General features: G+C 32.1%; 1 protein-coding gene across 5 annotated transcripts; it reads right to left on the bottom strand.

Annotated features, from left to right (window-relative positions):
* Window positions 1-2331: 2331 nt before the first annotated feature.
* LOC132750589 (nuclear transcription factor Y subunit alpha-like) lies at window positions 2332-19891 on the bottom strand. 5 transcript variants are annotated; one of them, XM_060740597.1, is made up of 10 exons: window positions 19773-19891; window positions 17474-17739; window positions 15711-15836; window positions 14936-14998; window positions 13314-13406; window positions 12668-12797; window positions 12146-12228; window positions 11330-11515; window positions 9447-9572; window positions 2332-8503 (listed from the first exon to the last, which is right to left on the bottom strand). In XM_060740597.1, exons 2-10 carry the CDS (start codon window positions 17627-17629, stop codon window positions 8342-8344), a joined length of 1125 nt encoding a protein of 374 aa, XP_060596580.1. In that variant the 5' UTR covers window positions 17630-17739; window positions 19773-19891; the 3' UTR covers window positions 2332-8341. The 5 variants fall into 5 exon arrangements, with proteins under 5 accessions (XP_060596580.1, XP_060596581.1, XP_060596582.1 ...); XM_060740598.1 differs by lacking the exon at window positions 14936-14998; XM_060740599.1 differs by lacking the exons at window positions 17474-17739; window positions 19773-19891 and adding an exon at window positions 16847-16909.
* Window positions 19892-19997: the final 106 nt, after the last annotated feature.

The following is a 19997-nucleotide window of genomic DNA, read 5'->3' as shown; positions in this document are numbered from 1 at the left end:
CAAGATTGCATTTGTAAAAAATGCTATGCCACCGCATAAATACAACACTAAAATAGTAATGTAGGAACACATTTTTTTTGTTTTGACCCCAGGGCTTTAATTTGAATAATCTTGCTTAAGGTTCACTACACAATGTTTACTGCAAAATGTCTCACCTCTAGCCTTTGTCAATTCGAGAAGATGATTTTTTAAAGTAAAAATTTACTATATACATGTAAGGAAAACCTATGACCCCGGGGCAGGGCTAGTTTTGACACTAGAGGCAAAATTTGAACAACTTTGGTAGAGTACCTATAGATGATATCATATACCAAATATCAAAGCTCTAAGCCTTGTACCTTCAGACAATAAGATTTTTTAATTTTTTACTATATGTACATAGTGAAAATCAATGACCCCCGGGGGTGGGGCCAATTTTGACCCCAGGGCTATAATTTGTTCAATCTTGCTAGAGGTTCACTACACAATGTTTCATGCAAAATATCTAACCTCTAGCCTTTGTCAATTTAGAGAAGATGATTTTTTAAGTTTTTACTATATACATATGAGGAAAACCTATGACCCCCGGGGCAGGGCTAATTTTGACACTAGAGGCAAAATTTGAACAACTTTGGTAGAGTACCTATAGATAATAACACATACCAAATATCAAACCTCTAAGCCTGGTACCTTCAGACAAGAAGGTATTTTAAGTTTTTACTATATGTACATATAGTGAAAATCAATGACCCCCGGGGCGGGGCCGATTTGGACCCCAGGGCTATAATTTGAACAATCTTGGTAGAGGTCTACCAGACAATGCCTTATGCAAAATATCTAAGCTCTAGGCCTTTTGGGTCTTTACAAGAAGATTTTTTAAATTTATTCTTATAATTCCTTTTGGTTGCCATGGCAACCAGAATTCTGCATGGAATGAAATTCTTTGAACAACTTTGGAAGGCCTTCACCCAAGGATCAATCCTGCCAAGTTTGGTTGAAATTGGACTAGTGGTTTTTCACAAGAAGATTTTTTAAGTTCACTATATAATCTATATAACACACACACACACACACAAACAAACACACAGGTGAATCGCTATATGCCACCGCATCGCAGATGCTGCGGTGGCATAAAAATGCAGACTGAGGCTGGACTTCGATTAAAGTAGCTATCCCCGAGATTTTGAAACTATTTCGTCCAATAATAGGTCGAATCGTTGCACGGTCGCACGGACACACGCACAAAAAATTGAAATTACTATATTTCTCATCTGAGATAATTATATTGGGAGTGTTTCTTTGAAAAAGTCCAGTAAGGGCTTTATAGTTTGGGTTGGGGTGGGGGTTATTATTCTACAGGGGGTCACTTTTCTATGCGAGGGTCATTTTTCAACGTGTAGGGGAGTCATAATATTATGACGGGGGTCATTATTTTATGGGGGTCATTATTTTATGGGGGTAAGTTAACAACGTTACACCGGCAAATATCTGAAATATTGTATGAAGGGGCATATAAGAATCCATATGGCCTTCACAATGTTTGTTTGACTTGTCTAAACCAAACATGTCAGAAACTATCACCATGTGTAAAATATTAAATTCAAATGATCATACTAATTCACGAATGAACACTGACAAAGATAATATCACAATTCAACACCCACATAATAGGGTAAACATTGTTATCTTTTGTAAATGTCAACTTTCACTTGCATTGGCAGCTAGTTATTAAACGCATATCAAATTTTATAATAAAATGTTTTCTGTAAAAAACGTCAAAGCCTTGCAAAAATATTTTAATTACATTTTGTACACTATGCCACTGTGAAGCATGCATGAGTAACTCTTAATGTCACCTTCTTAAAAGAATACAGATGTACACTGATTTTCTGAGATAAAATGTACATGTACCATTGACTCATAATGAATGTAATCAGAGCACAATGTATTTAAACAATTACCAATCTTTAAAGAAGAGCTAAGAGTAAATTTTTGTGATCATGAATATCGATCCTTACATTACTTTGACACTAAGAATAAACAAACACACTTTACTAAGATATAAATGGAAGCGTGATCGAGTGATTACGGTCTTAGCCTCTCCACCCAGGAATTGTTGGTCATATTAATTGGACGCTAGTACTGGTTAATTACTGAAAGCAGATTTGTGGGTGATTGATATGTTGCATGAACTTGTTTCACAATCAGCCTAAAACACCTGTTTATATAAGCCATCATCTAATGACAAAATGAGAAAAGGGCATGATCATTTGACCTTTCTGTCGGCCAATCAAAAGCTGTCTTACTGTCAATGTTCTGTAGTATATATTTAATTGAAATAATTCAGCTCTATACATTAAAGTTATCTCTTTATTGATAAATTAAAAAACATGTACAATACATTGTATAAGAAATAACAAATAGATAGGTTCTCATTAATAAATAATATGCACAAAACAAATATAGTGCATGTCCCTAACATTTTGTCAAGTATTTGTTGTGTGATCATGCTAAAAAATGAAATGAGCCGCGTCACAACAAAACCAACATAATGGGTTCACGACCAGCATGGATCCAGACCAGCCTGCGCATCCACGCAGTCTGATCAGGATCCATGCTGTTCGCTTACAAACCCTATAACAAGTAGAGAAGCTGATAGCCAACAGCATGGATCCTGATCAGACTGCGCAGATGCTGGTCGCAAACCCATTATGTTGGTTTTGTCGTGGCACGGCTCAAATAAATAATGAAAATGGCAGGTACTTGGTGAAAATGGTTTTATAGGACTACAATGGAAATAAGAGCTTGTTCATCTCCTATGGTATCCTTGATAACAGGAAAAAATAATCATGGTTTTCATTTGCATAAAATTGTATTCAATGTTTATTGTTTTATTTTATGATACCTATTGAATATCTTTAAATCCATTTTGACATGAAAAATTGTTCATATCATGTAAGTTAAGAAAAATATACTGTAAATAGTTAATATGGAACAAAAATAGCTTAAGATAGCTTCAAGTAACATAGATTAATATATAATCTTACATCTAACAAAGGAAATAGTATATTGAAATACAAAAATAACAATAACATGTCTTTAATTAACAAATCTAAAACATTTGATAGGTTCTTTATTCTATTTCTTTAAATTAATATTCATCCACTAGAAAAGTAATTTATTATCACTTTTAATGGAAGATGCTATTCAGATTGTTATTTAACTTCTCAACAATTGTAAACACTAACTTTGCTGAATTTGTGAAATGGTGGTCAACATGATTTCAATTATCCAATGAAAAAGCTAGAACTGGTTCTATACATGTATACATACCATAAAGCATTCAAACATTTTACCATTACAGTGTTTATTGGTGGTTATTTCTAAAACAAAATACAATGTATAAAACAAACAAAAAACCTCACACATTGGTGGTTATTTATTTCTAAAAAAAATAAATACAATAACAAATGTTTTTCTCATTGGATACACACAGGGATATATACACTCCCAAACTAACTACATGTAACTCGTTCTTACAAATCTTTAAAACATATCATTCTCCTATATTTGCTTGGCTAAGAATCCATTCACTTTGCAGTTACTTAGACAATATTAGGTAAGTATAAATATAGCTTTATACCCTCTGAGAACTATCAATTTGAGGGGTTTCATTATACCTGTATATGCCCTGTATAATAAAACTGTGCAACTAAAAGCATCAAGTCAGATAAAATTCTACTGATATACAGAGTAACAAATACACCTTATCCCTAGCACACAGGATATTATGCAATGCAATTGATAATCATTTTTTGAAAGAAAACGTTTCAGTTAAGATTGAAAAGTCATTTGAAAAGTATATAATAGTGCAGAAACAAAAGATTCCATTTTGACCTTGAAGGGGGACCTTGACCTTCTATAGTGGCAGCATGGGTTTTGCACTTTACCATGTTGAGGTGAACATTTGAGCCAAGTTTGAAGACAAAGCATCAAGAGGTATAGGATTTAAAGAGCAGACACAAAATTGGCTGATATTTGACCTTCAAGGAATACTTTGACCTTGAGTCTTCACAACAGTGGCATGGGTTCTGCAATTTGCCTTGCTGACCTGATCATCTGAGCCAGGATTTATAAAGCAGCCACAAACTTGTCTGAGGGCCTTGTTGAGGTGAACAAATGTTCAAAATTTGAAGAAATTCTACAAAGGCTATAGGATTTGTAGAGAAGACACAAATTTGACTGATATTTGGCCTTTGACCTACAGAAGTGGCCTTGATTAAGCACAGCTGTTACATGCGCTCTGCACATCACATTTTAGAGGTTAATATTTTAGCATAGTTTGAAGCATATCCTTCAAGGGGAACTAGAACTGCCACTATCATGGCGTGAATACCCCCGCATACCACTCTGTCAAAATCAACAGTGGCCATTTACAGCTCAATGACAACCTCCCTGCCAAATCTGAGGTTACTAAGCCAGTGCATTGCTAAGTTATGTATTCTACATGCTTCAAATGTGAAAATGTCAAAATCAATACATTGCGGACAGGACATTCTTTAGCAATTGAGAAGAAAAGCTTTTTTTTGTCAAGGTCCCTGTGACCTTGACCTTTGACCCATTGACCTCAAAATCAATAGGGGTCACCTTATAGTCATGATCAACCTCCATGCCAAATATGAAGACTGTGGATCAAAGGAATCTTAAGTTAATGGGTGGACAAACTTTTTGAAGTCAAAGTCCCTATGACCTTGACCTTTGATCCAGTGACCTCAAAATCAAAAGGGGTCATCTACTAATCATGATCAACATCCATGCCAAATATGAAGACTGTGGGTCAAAGGAATCTAAAGTTATTGGGCAGACAAACTTTTTGAAGTCAAAGTCCCTGTGACCTTGACCTTTGACCTGGTGACCTCAAAATCAATAGGGTCATCTACTAATCATGACTCACCTCCATTCCAAATATGAAGACTGTGGGTCAAAGGAATCTTAAGTTATTGGGCGGACAAGCTTTTTGAAGTCAAGGCCCCTGTGACCTTGACCTTTGACCTGGTGACCTCAAAATCAATAGGGGTCATCTACTAATCATGACTAACCTCCATGCCAAATATGAAGACTGTGGGTCAAAGGAATCTTAAGTTATTGGGCGGACAAGCTTTTTGAAGTCAAGGTCTCTGTGACCTTGACCTTTGACCTGGTGACCTCAAAGTCAATAGGGGTCATCTACTAATCATGACTAGCCTCCATGCCAAATATGAAGACTGTGGGTCAAAGGAATCTTAAGTTATTGGGCGGACAAGCTTTTGAAGTCAAGGCCCCTGTGACCTTGACCTTTGACCTGGTGACCTCAAAGTCAATAGGGGTCATCTACTTATCATGACTAACCTCCATGCCAAATATGACAACTGTAGGTCAAAGGAATCTAAAGTTATTGGGCGGACAAGCTTTTTGAAGTCAAGGCCCCTGTGACCTTGACCTTTGACCTAGTGACCTCAAAATCAATAGGGGTCATCTACTAATCATGACTAACCTCCATGCCAAATATGAAGACTAAGGGTCAAAGGAATCTTAAGTTATTGGGCGGACAAGAAAAAACCGACGGACGGCCGGCCGGACAGCCGGACGGACGGACAAGCTGATTCCAGTATACCCCCCTTACAACTTTGTTGTGCGGGGGTATAAAAATATTTATAAAACACACATGATGGAAACGTATGGACAGACCAACAGAACGACTCACACTAAGAATGATTCCACTATAGCCTCCTCCCCATTATGTGGTGGGTGTACAATAAAGTGTTTAAACTTGTATCATAGACATGTCATCAATATGCAAAAACTGCAATTTGTTAAAGGTATTTACTGCATCATTTTAATCAATAATGACGGAGATCTGCCTTAACCATGAAATAATAGTTTTTATAATATTCTAGATGATAATTGTAGTGATAATTTAATGATAATTGATAATCACTACATGTAAAATCTATGGTCCCTGAACATTCATTAGGGCTGAACATTGTGGTTTTTTGTTTTTTTTTCGTTGGGTAAAAATACATACAATTATATGTTTTCTGTTGAGCAATTGAATTCATGATACATACCGTATAGTAGAAGAAATTTAGTTGTGATACATCTTATTGACAATGCAACACAGATCACATTACTGACTTTCAAACTTATAACATGGTGAAAATTCATATAAACAAAATTCCATTGAATTCAAAACCCTGTTAACTTTTCATCAAAACCTCCTATAATAATTTGACAATGTTTGTATTTGTCACATTGTTTTTTATCAAATAAGTTTAATCTGGCTTTTAAATTTTTTATGTGTAAGAAATTGTTGTCATTTTGCGATACATGCATTCCAAGGTATAATCTGTATTGGACTTTAATTTATTGTCATCTACATTTTCTTTCCATGACAAGGCAAAACTTGGTGCAACGATACATCTATATATCATTACACCTCTAACAATTTTACATCTCTACAAGTTTTAAGTTTATATATAACAAAATGGTAGCTGTAGTTCTTTCTTTTTTATTTTGTCACTTGATTGAGCAAATCAAGATTCTGATATTTTGATATTACATATATAATTTTTTATACTTAAGACAAAGTAGGTTTTTTTTTTAAATTTTCATTCATAAACAAAGTCAGCTTGAATCTGAAATCTACTGACCCTCTCTGTAAGAAATATTCTATAAAATAACTAAATAATGAACATAAACTTCAATAAAGATACCATGCATATAAATTAATGTAATTCTTATTTCATAAAACAAAACTTAAAAAAATAACTAAAAACAGACTTTGTATTTTTGGCCTCTCAGCCAACTACATTGATCTTCACCTATCTCTTTATAAAAAGATAGACAAATAAAAATGAGCAAAACAAACTACTTTGTAAGTTGTGTCATAAACAAAATATCAACAAATAAATTAAATAACAAAAAAGTTTACATTCATAAAAACTAGCTACAATGTAAGAAAAAAATCTTTATGTACCGTCAGGTGCAATAAAAATAACAAATTTGGTAAAAAACCTTTTTTCCACACTAAAAAGTTCATTTAAAAAGAAAAGGTTAAAAAAATATCGCATGGAGTTGTATACATTAACAGTGACCATACCTGGTTTTATCTACACTAAAACGGGTAAAACCCATTTTCATTGTTCTGTACATAGTTGTTTCTCTACACATGTAAAACAGAAAAATGTTATGATGATAATTACTTAGCTAAAGTTTTCTATCTTTTTACAGAGAAATTTATCTAATTATCACACCAGTGTCCACGCTGAAAAATTAAAATATCTTTTAATTAAAGGACTTTCTTTTCCATTACCATGGATACAAAATTCTGTAATGATTAAAATGATCATGATAATGATAACTAGGTATGAGCATTTTATGCTCTCTTCAGTTAACAAATTGATAAAAGAAACGACAACATGATTATCCAGAAATTGCAAAGAATGAAAATGTATTACAAATAATAAGTTTTAAAAACACTTCAAAGAATATTTTACATATTGCACCATTTTACGCACTTTGAGTGCTTTTCAATATTTCTGTAAAACACACACTACATCAACTATAAAAATTCCATGATTAATAAACCAATTTGTTTCAAAATAATAAATAATGACATGAAAATCATCACCTTAATGCAGACACAAGTTACCTCTCTTTGTTCCAACAAAAGCTGTCGGTAGGACAGCAACGCTCCACTATTCTTAGTGCTTGATAGTAAAAAAAAATGCTTGATACAGTTACCTCCTCCTGTTTACAGGTTGGGGTCATGATGGTGAACAAGTGTGCAAAGTTTCAAAGCCATATGTCAATGGACTTTGAAAATATTTGAACTATTACAAAAACTTTAACGTAAATTCTAAGTCGAAAAAGGGGCATAATTCTGTCAAATTGCTTGATAGAGTTACCTCCTCCTGTCTACAGGTTGGGGTCATGATGGTGAACAAGTGTGCAAAGTTTCAAAGCCATGTCAATGGACTTTGAAAATATTTTAACTATTACAAAAACTTTAACGTAAATTCTAAGTTGAAAAAGGGGCATAATTCTGTCAAAATGCTTGATAGAGTTACCCCCTCTTGTCTACAGGTTGGGGTCATGATGGTGAACAATTGTGCAAAGTTTCAAAGCCATATGTCAATGGACTTTGAAAATATTTGAACTATTACAAAAACATAAGTGGTTACGCCGACGCCAACGCTCCGGTGACTACAATAGCTCTACTTATTCTTATCGAATAGTCGAGCTAAAAATGGTAGTTAACCCATTACTGCACTAACATGGTGAAATAATACAAAAATATGTAATATTTAAAACACAAATGAGGTTATCCTTTACTAGGCGTTATATGTCGTAATTCAGAGTTTGTGTAATGAGAACTAACTGAAATGTTGGTATGAGATGAAGTACTGTGATGGAGGGATGACATTGGGTTTAACTGGCCACCGTTCATGGCTTGCGACATTAACCGAGAAACTTCGTTGTCCTCCTGTAAAGATGAAATAGTAAGCAGAATTAGACGTGTTTAGTTTAAACATTACTGTACATGTATTTATCTAATTCTCGTTTACTTAAAATTATATTGAGATTAGTTATCTAAGAACTTTTTGAAGGACACTTGTAACATGTTTAAACAACTGTTGAGTTGGTTTTCTAGGACAAGCCAGTACTGGTGTCATATAAGGAAATATGGTTGTGACTAAAGTTGGGCTCTAGTTCACTATCCCAGAGAGACAGGCAAACACCTTAAACACTATGCCTTCACTCACCCTAATGTTACTGTTGTTTCCTATGCCATGCTCATAAACTTTAATTTTTACATAATATCACACTGATTTCAATTATCAATCAATAGAAATCTATGTTTTTAGAATTATTGTGTCTTCTTGTTGCTAAGATGCTTAAGTGTACAAATTAAACATGTTGAATAATTCCAATCTCTTACACATGGTTTCAATTCCAAAATACTTGTCATAATTTAAGTGTGATCTATCATCCCAAAAATACTGTTTATATTAGTGATATTAAAGTTTTGTTGTACTTCATGAGACTACCACTATTATTTGAGTCATACACTTGCAGACTTTGACAGACACAGTGATAATGTATTCAGAATCAGCAATTCCCTTTGTCTCCTCTAAAAACTGACAACTTCTCTCAATAAATCACTTCTGACATTATTCAGACACATGGAGGCACAAGGAATAGAACCACCGGAATTCTTATTATATGGTTGCCCATCCAGCTTTACTTCTGAAATTTGCCCTCTAAAGCTTTCAAGGAAATGATTTGATGCAGGAAATTTTTTGAGGCACTATCAGGCAATTAGTAGAACCAACAGTGAACAACCTGCTAAATTATAACTGGATAGCCTCTTTTATTACAGTAATAACAAAGGAACAGGTATATATTTTTCAAGGACTGATACATACATCTGACTCTTGTTTGATATTAAGACCATCCCCCTCGTATGGTTCATTTTTTATTGAGTGAAATCTACCACCTTCTCCTCTAACTCTGTTCATGGCATGTATATGTCTCGATTCATGGAGATATTTCTGAAGTAAAAATTATAAATTTTATCTGAAATTTTGGCAGTATTTGATTATTATTTAACTTTATGTTCCCTTTTCTATTGTATATTCAATTTGTACATATATTCTGACACATCAATATCACACTCAGGGTCATTCAGATCAGAGATAATGTTAACAAATTAATAACAACCAGCAATTATCATAGTATTGCAAGCAATCCATAAGTCCCCTACCGGTTAGAACCCCAGCAACTTTCTGATGGGCCATTGGCCAGTCAATTTTACCAGTGAATGAATGACATGTATGAACTTAAATCTTTTGAGTTCTAAGTTTGTCTATATCACAGTAATGTGTTACGTTTCCCTGCCTAGTAAGGAAATTATGTTTATACAACCTTGTCATATTATTACGATGTGGGATTTTAAAGTAAATCCTATAATGAATGAAGAAGTTGGAGTGAAAAATACCAATTTCTCGAAAAAAATCTAAGTTCAAGGGGGACATAATTCTGGAAATAGTCTTGCTAGAGTATTTAACCTTCTCAAAAATGTTGAGTGATTATAAATAAGAAACATATATATGAAGTTTGAAGTAGATACATTAGGAAATAAAGAAGTTATTTAAAAAAGACAACATTTTTTTCATAAAAATTCTAAGTTCAAGGGAGGTAATACTGATAATTTTTGTGCTAGAGTTGTAAACCTTGTCACATATGATGTGGTTGATGACCAGAAACTTATATTTAAAGTTTGAAGTAAACACCTTAAGAAATAAAGAACTTATAGTGAAAAAGCTGAAAAATTTAAACAGAAATCTTGAAATTCAGGCTATTTGTTGCCATAGCAACCAGAATTTTCAACATAAAAAAGACAAAATCTCCATACTGCCATCTATCCATATATCAAGTTTCATAAAAATATTTTCAGTACTTTTTGTGTTATCGCGGGATCCAGTTTATGTGTTCAATTTGCCATATTTTCAGGCATCTGTTGCCATAGCAACCAGAATTTTCAACATAGGAAGAAAAAAAAAAGACGTGCATAATCTCCATACTGCCATCTATCCATATATCAAGTTTCATTAAAATATTTTCAGTACATTTTGCGTTATCGCGGGATCCAGTTTTGTGGACGGATCCAGTTTTGTGGACGGACGGACTGACGGACTGACAGACCGACAGACAGACAGACGGACGGAGGGTAAACCTAAAGTCCCCTCCGGTTAAACCGGTAGGGGACTAATTAGGCATTTTTGCATATACAAGCACATTTATAGATCCATATAAAATAATTGATAGTTATTTCAAGTATATCTTCTCATTCTGTCAAGACGTATGTAAGGATGTACACTTATAATTACCTTGATAAAAATCATATTTACATTTACAAGTTAATTACTTTACTTCTTTCGTTCAACTATGTCAAAACAATTAATCTGACCAAGTTTAATCAAAATGTATTACCGCGAGTAAAGATTTCCTATCAATTCACATGAAGTAAAAGACAGACAAAATATAGGGAATGGTATAAATTATTCATCTATTATTCTATTCTATTCATCTTGATAAACAATGAAAATTATCTAAACACAGATTTCTACCTTTCCAGTCCCATCAGAACCCCATAATAATGATTAAAACCACAAAGATAAGAAGGTTTGTGTAAGGACGAACCCACTAGTTTACACAAACATATACTTTGGTAGGGGACATGTTGCTTCTTGATTTATTCCAATGAGTTTAAAGTGATAAGATATTAATTTTCAGTTTTAAGTCTTACTTTTCTTATTCTTGGTATTTTCCCTGACGCCTCTAGTTTTGCCCGTGCCTGCCGTCTTTTCAGTATTCTATGGTATTGTTTAGCATTAACATACAATGGTTCCTCGTCTGTTGATTCCTGGGTACCAGCCTGAGCACGCTGGACCCCGGGTAAATTTAAGTTGGTTATATTTCCTCCAACAACTTGCTGAAATAAAAAGTAGTCATTGTATTTCAACTTCCTACTTGGTAAAGTCTAAAAAGATCAGTTACGTTCAAGAAAATGAGCAATTTTTTATAATTAATCAAAGTTTGAAGATTTTTCTGTACAGTATTCAGTCATGTGGAACCATTACAAAATTAGATTTTTGTTTATATTATGTAATAACTAAACTTAGAAAAACATACTACTTAACCTTATAAAAAATTAACAATTCATGACTTGGTTCTTAAAGTCTTATTGTATTTCAAGAAATATATTAATGACACTGAAAGGCACAGAAATCCAGTACATATATTTGATATGTTTAAAGGCTAATTCTTCATAGAATGATAATTACAATGAGCCAAATATATGCTTAAATCTCAGTAAAATAGTTTTTTTACTGAGATACAATAAGCATATACATGTATTTGGCTCATTGTAAATAGAACACAAAAGGTAATTGAACTTTTTGAAATATACTCCATTATGTACACAATTTCTATGTTTATGATTATATTGCTGTGATAAGTTGTGGTTTTTCACAACTGATCACAAAGAAATTGTGCATATGGTGATGTGTATTCTAAAAAGTTCATTTATTTTGTTCTTCAAAGCTTTAAATGTATTATATACCATAATTTGTCCACCAGGAACTTGAATAAACTGTGGTGCTGCTTGCTGTTGCTGACTCTGGTCTGTATTCACCATACCAGTAGCTGAAAATATATCACAACAATGTCCATTTCAGGGGAAGTAATTCATGTTCCTTCTTATTCAAAATATTCAGTTCAATCTCCCTTTACTAATATGCCACTTAATTAAAGGGAGACAACCTAAATATGTAGAATTTTACCAATTTATAAATTCAAAAGCTTGTATAAGTAATATTTAAGTACTATAATAACAGACTTGAATTCAACTACACAATGGAAATAATAGTTTGACATGACCATTTAGCCATTTATATTTTTAATTGTGTATTTACAAAAATATCTATCTAACATAATTCATTCCTTTCAGTAGTTTTGGAGACTTGCACGCAAAAACTTAACCAAAGTGTGATGGTTACACCAATGCCTGTGTGAGCACAATTATAGCTCTCCCTATTCTTCAATAGTCGAGATAAAAATTACATTGAATAGACATTACTCCTACCTTGTACTTGATTTGTTTGTTGTTGTTGTTGTCCTGTACTATCTGTTGGTGTAGGTAGTTGAGAAGTAACTTGTTGCCCTGCTTGTGGTTGCTGGTATAAAATTGTCTGTCCATCTGGGGTCTGTACAATCTATTGGATAAGACATTTATATACTTTTGTTATATCAATTACAACACAAATAAGAAACAGAAAGCTGTGATATGCCTTAAATAACTTTATGAAAATATTTTGAAACTTGATTGAAGTATAAAATATGATTTAGATAAATCTTATGTTTGGTTTTTTAATACATGTATTTACATATCCATAGTAGCAAAAAATAATAATTCACTGGTCTGACTACAGAACATGCATTTTATATGTGTTGGATGTCATTTTATCAATTTTTGTTTTTAATTACATGTATATGCAGATAGTGGTGTTATAAAAATTTGCTTAAAACTTCGTTAAACATAAATGAAATGAATCAGGTCTAGTAGACGAATGATCTCAACTATTATTAATGAATTAGTTTCAAATATCAGATGTAGTCTAAATTGAGTCTTTAAACTTACAAACCCCCAAGCAGATGAAATAATATGCAGTCATATCAAAATTCAATAAAAGGCAATTTAAATGTTTAGTTTAAAAAAGTACAATAAATACCTGTGTAAACTGATTGACAAATGGTGCTAAATTTTGTGAGTTAATGATCTGAGGTTGGTTCAAGAGTTGTCCCTGTGGTTGCTGTATAACTAGCTGAAAACATAGGATACAGTCATGTTATCATATGTTTATGTTATCATAATAATTAGTAAACACGGGATACTGTCATGTTATCATATGTATGTTCATGTTATCATAATAATTAGTAAACATAGGATACAGTCATGTTATCATATGTTCATGTTATCATAATAATTAGTAAACATAGGATACAGTCATGTTATCATATGTTTATGTTATCATAATAGTTAGTAAACATAGGATACAGTCATGTTATCATATGTTCATGTTATCATAATAGTTAGTAAACATAGGATACAGTCATGTTATCATATGTTTATGTTATCATAATAGTTAGTAAACATAGGATACAGTCATGTTATCATATGTTTATGTTATCATAATAGTTAGTAAACATAGGATATAGTCATGTTATCATATGTTCATGTTATCATAATAATTAGTAAACACAAATTATGAAGGGATATACATGTTCTCATATAAATGTTAATTATACTGGCTTTATTTATTTACCATACAATTTGTGTAAATCAATACTATTTGTTTATACAGGACATGTTCTTGTTACAAAACACATAACATATTATGCTTCTTTCATCGTCGGATACCCACGGCAGAACCATTAACATTTATCATGTTATGTGACATGTTTATCAATCGTGGGTATCCGACGATGTGCTTCTTTTATCATTATTACAACTAAAATTTTAAAGTACAACACTTCAATATTTTTTTCCATACAAAGATAGTTGTTTCAATATTATCCATATAATATATTATATTAGTTACAAGCTGAGTATTCTACATTTGTATGTGATCAAAGTGAAGTAGACGAAAATAATTATTTCACCGTACAAAATAATTCAGAACTTTAATTGAAAAAAAAACAAAAAAAACGCCAACATATAAAGGACAAAATAATACTATCACTCTACAAAACTACCACAGTTACAAATAGATTCTACAAACTACTCTATATACATATAATAAGCCCATGTGCATTATGTATATATTTACATACTATATTTAATGAGTCTAAGATGTTGTAATATATGTGGTGTTTTGTTAACTTTCTCAACAAATGTTACTGATGTAAGTTTAAATTCAAACTTATTTTAATTCTATTTACTTATGTATCTCATCAATTTAATATTCAGGGTTTCATTTTTATCTGAGGTTACAGACTGATTTGGTGAAGGGTAAAGGGGGATAATTTAATCTACAGGCTGAAAATACAAACAATTTTAATAGCTATGGATTGCCTATCTGTTTATCATGAAAACCCTGTTTATATGTATATGGGTAATTATGTATGCTCATGTGCTAAAAACAGTTCTTATCCAGAACTCTGCAAATGTGAGTTTTTCCAGGCTTTAATCTATATTATACAATGTATCTACAAAGCAAAATTCTAACTACACAGCTATATAACTAACAAAAAGCATTTCTTGTTGTTGCAGAAGTATAAGATAAAAGGTGATCTTAAGAAGATGATTAAGCAGGTACAACACCAAAACTACGGAGAGTGCACTATTTAATACCTGCTGGGGTTGACCAAATGTCTGTAATGTAGGGCTTGTAATTGGTGCCGTCACATACTGTAACTGTATACCAAAATGTTAAACTAAACCATTTAAATAATAAATACCATACCATAATGCGAGTATACATCACATGTGTCTATATACATATGTTACATACATTACTTTATTCATTTTACTTCACTTTCAAAACTTGTTTAGCAGATTAAGTTTGAAATTCCAACTTATGCACAGACTATAAATCAAATTTGTTTCTGAGAGAAAAATTACAATTTTTAGCATATTTTGAAAACTTGACATTTTGAAAAATTGACGAATTCGCTGGCCAGTGGGGCTTACACTTATGATGGATAACTGTACAAAATTATTGATAATATATATCAGAAAATGTATCTTGCCAATGCTGAGGACCCAAAACTTGCAAATCTGTGCTGTACCTTCTTTATAACTAATTTAGCCTAACTTTTGAGATCTATAGATCATTTTCATTTTATACTTTATAATTAGCCAATGTTAACCCTATAAAAGGATATATTCACTTCATTATAGTAAACTCTTTTTGTATGTCAAATAATGAACTTTCACTATTAAACTAATAAGTAAGTGATGACTTTTGTCATGTTAATCCAGATTAGACTTTAATCAACTTTAACATGGTGATATAATTCTGAATAAGAGCCAATTTAAACCATGTGCAGACATTAGAGAATACTTGTATTGAAACTGAGAAATGTGAAGTGTATAGAGACTAATGAAATATTCATTAGTATCTTACCTGTTGGAACTGTTGTCCGTTTGGCATGCTCATAGATGACTGGTTTTGTGGCATTTGTACTATAATCTGTTGACCATTTGCTGTTTGAATCAAAGGCATCTGACCCTGTCCATTTAACTGTATAAGCTAAATCAAATATACAAATAAAATAAATAACTTGTACAATCTCTAGAATAACAGTTACAATACAACTTAAGTTATATTACAGTTATTTTACAATAACACATGGAAACCTTATGTCAATTATCCATGTTAATAGCATATAATTATATCAATGATAAGTTCCTTTTAATGTATATAGTTCCACATTAATTGATTTCTTATAACTTTGATTTCTACAATTAGTTCTGTTTATATCATTTAAACTACTGACTTAAGATAACTAAAACATGCCTTGCAGTATTATAAATACCCTCCCCTTCTTCCTGGTACAAACCACCAATCAGAAGGAAGAACATTTCAATTTTTTATTTTGTTTACCTCTTCATTGGGAAATAGTTTTCAATATCTAATAAGTGATCAATATGTTTATATGTAAACACATACAAAGTTAATTAACTACAACCATATGTTGCTCTGTTGTTTTAAACTTGAAGTAAACAATTGTTTAATAGGTATATATTTTATATCAGCAAAAGATACTGAATAGTGTCAGTCAGCAAAAATCAACAACTTGATGATAGTTTCACAGTTTATAAGTAAAAGCTTATCTTTTATCAATAAAGTTTTTAACACTCAAATTGATATATTATGCTATTTACCTTTACCTTATATTTAATGCTTATTAAATGGACTTGCCTATCTTTCAATCGGGACAAAACCATTCATCATTTTTAGGGAAAATTTCAAAATATGCACCACTGAAAACCAAACGGTGCAGGACACATCAAGTATCAATCTGACATAAATTCTTAATGTTGTTTAAGTGTTTACTATAATTTATGAGTCCCTGTAATCCTACTAACCTTTTTTCTAGATGGTTTACCAGTATACAACATAATGATAAGTTTCAAAACAGTATATTCAATATGTTGATTGTTTACAAAAGTAAGGTTAAAATTCTATCCAGCTAGATATAAGGGGCTAACAATTGGAAATTTTGAAATTCAAAATACTTTCATATAAAAAACATATACCCAATGAAAATATACAAAGCTAGTAATCTGTAAGTAAATCTTCAACATTATCTTCCTGGGTGCTAAATATAGAAACTTCATGTGATTGAAATTGTTAATTCTTTTCCATAAACAATGCACGTGATTGAAAGTTTAAATATGTTTTGCTGTTTAGCCAATAGTTTTACAGTACTTGTATTCTTTTTCCTTCAATGGTCTAGATTTAAATTATGTGTGGCAAGTTATATCTTATTGATGATATTCAAGTACCACAAGATAAAAAAACTTTTTAACAATGTTATGATAAGGACAGATAAATTAACGCAACTTAAAATTTAAGAATGGGGGAAATAAAGTTATAGAAATGTATTGCTTCTTTTTTTTTTAGTTTTACATCACATCCACACAGTATAGGTCATATCGCGACATTCCAGCTTTACTGGTGGAGGAAGACCTCGGGTGCCCTTCTGTGCATTATCTCAGGCTTCTGGCTGGTATATTGTTCAAGAAATGTTTACTCTATTTTTTGTATATTATTAGCATACTTTGCTAGGTTTGTGTAAAAATAAATTCTGAGGCTTGCATGGCACTGTACTAGTGTCTCAAGCTTCAATAAGCACTAAGTCAAACACATAAAATATAACATACTTGAGGCTGCTGTCCAGCAGCAGAAAATTGATTGGTTCCAGCTTGCAGGAATTGCATTGGAAGTCCTTGCATCACCAAAGGTTGGGCTACTTGCTGGAATGCCTGCTGACTTGCATCAAGAGTTACAGCCCCTTGCTGGGCCTGAAACTGCTCCATTTTTATATATCGTTATTTTCTATTACTGTTTTTTATTCTTGGAGTGTGTAAAGCAGAACTTAGCTATATGTTGTCCATTCAGTAAACCTTTTATTTGCAAGGACTCTAAACTGAAAAATACAATAAATATTAAGTTAGCGCAATGGTAAACAGTAAGCGCAATGGTAAACAGGTTACAGAAACACTGACAAAACATTCATAGCAAAGTCTTATTTGTATTACATTGTTCTGGTATGGTATGACTGGCCTGCATGCAAGTCAGAAACCCATTGGACAATTGTAAGTATGGCCAATCCACTCCCAGGAAAATAGCACGGAATATAAATTTTAGACTAAATTGTTTTATATGATTGTTTGTCTTCCATATTGTAACAACAAAGGCATTAATGACACTTTCAAATAATAAAACAAGAAACATGGCAATGCCACTAAATCAGGTTTTAAATTAACCCATTGTAGAAAGATCTGATTTAGTTAAAATATAAATACAAGCAACGAACAATGTTACTTTGTGCGATGTAAATCATAAATAATGAATTTTCTATTTTTAGTAACAGTAACCTTGACCTTAGGGGGCCCAAAAAGCCATCCCAAGTGAGGTCTATATAAAAACTTGCTTTACATCATATTTCATAAAAATATTTCATTCCAAACTCTAGTTATTGACCAGAAACCTATTTTCTATTTTCAGTAACAGTGATCTTGAACTTGACCTTAGCAGACCCAAAAGCAATCAAAAGCAAAATATTTACATAAGCTTGCTATACACCAGTTTAATCGAAATATTTCATTCCTTACTCTAGTTATTGACTGGAAACAGATTTACTATTTTCAGCAACAGTGACCTTGACTCTACAGGACCCAAAAGTAGGCAGATGAACTGGCAGGTGTGCAACAAACTCGATAGTTTCTGTTCAATAACTACATAAAGTTGTAGTTGTGATTAAAAGGATATTACTCTACTAATTACTATTTTATGGAAAAAACAAAGGGCCATAATTAGGCCAAAAATTATCCAATCACAAAACCCAAACAATATGCACCAGGGCACTTGATGCCAAAGCTTCTGTAAAAGTTTGGGTCAAAATCCCTTGAGAAAAGTAGGAAGAGTTCCTCAGAATGCCTGAATCCGCCCACTCGCCCATCCAACATACCTCAATCTAATAAAAAACCTGGTAAATAATGATTTAAAATCATACGTATTGCACTCACCAAATGAGGTTGAGATATAGCAGATATTAAAAATCACTGCTATAATAAATAACTCTTTCGCGAAAGTCCAATCACTTTTGTGTAATTTGATCATCGTAAAGTCAAGGGATTTTGATGCCATACTGGCAGTTTTAAAATTATTTGATTTCCTTCTGAGAGAATAAAGTATTTTAATAATTTATTAATATTTATATGCCAATAGTCATATAGTGTAGTGGCACTGTTGTTCATGTTATCATAATATTAACTAAAAATTCTATATAGTCTGTTTCAATTCTGTATGTGACTACAGAGACTTGAGTGTCAATTTGACTGGAAATCACCCTTAACATACACATCACTTAACTTCCTTAAATCAACAAAAAAATAGATCTAATAATTTCCTTCTTAACAGGAAGAGATTCAAGGCTATTCCTAAAATAGTCATTAATTAAAGCTTCTTGTGTGTCAGTCTGAAAATAACTTCTGGTGTTTAAACTAAAGAATATTAAAACAATGAAAACAAGATTCTATTTTTCAAAGCTGAAATATTTATTTTTTAAAAGACAAGTTGTCTATTTATTGACTCCTCTTGTTCTTATTATTTTAATTTATTTGTGTAAAATTCCCCATTGGGTGCCCCTTTTAAAGGTATTGACTAAATTGAAAATGGGTTATCAATTTACTGATTTATTTCAGTGAATTCATTTCTACTTATTTAAGTAACAGATATTTTATTTTTATGATAATCAATTAAATCATATGTACAATCTTGTCTAAAACAGTCTTAATACAAATTTTAATAATTTCTGAAATTACAAATTTATGATCACGGTACGCTGGTAGCGGCTCGGGAACAATGATCAACTTTTTCTCTCTGAAATCCGCGAAATTAAAAAGAGATTATGAGAAAAATAAACTATTAAGAAAATAATGTGATAATTGGACTTACATACAACCAAAATAAAGCCGATTCTGTTTGATTGGCTATGAAAATCAACATAAAATGTACGGCGAATCATGTCCAAAAGAAGTCCACTGAGTCGTCGCCATTGGTGCGGATTCATTAAAGATTATTGTTGTCGGTAAAAACAATAAAAGTTCTAAAACTTTGTTTTTTTAAATGGTTTATTTAAAATCGACAATTACATGATATGTAAAAACTATATTTTTATAC

This window comes from Ruditapes philippinarum, unplaced genomic scaffold, assembly GCF_026571515.1.
Source record: "Ruditapes philippinarum isolate M1 unplaced genomic scaffold, ASM2657151v2 ctg2143_1_1_1_1, whole genome shotgun sequence".
Taxonomy (NCBI): domain Eukaryota; kingdom Metazoa; phylum Mollusca; class Bivalvia; order Venerida; family Veneridae; genus Ruditapes; species Ruditapes philippinarum.
Note: the sequence above shows the minus strand (reverse complement) of the source record. Positions and strands in the feature narration are given on the sequence as shown.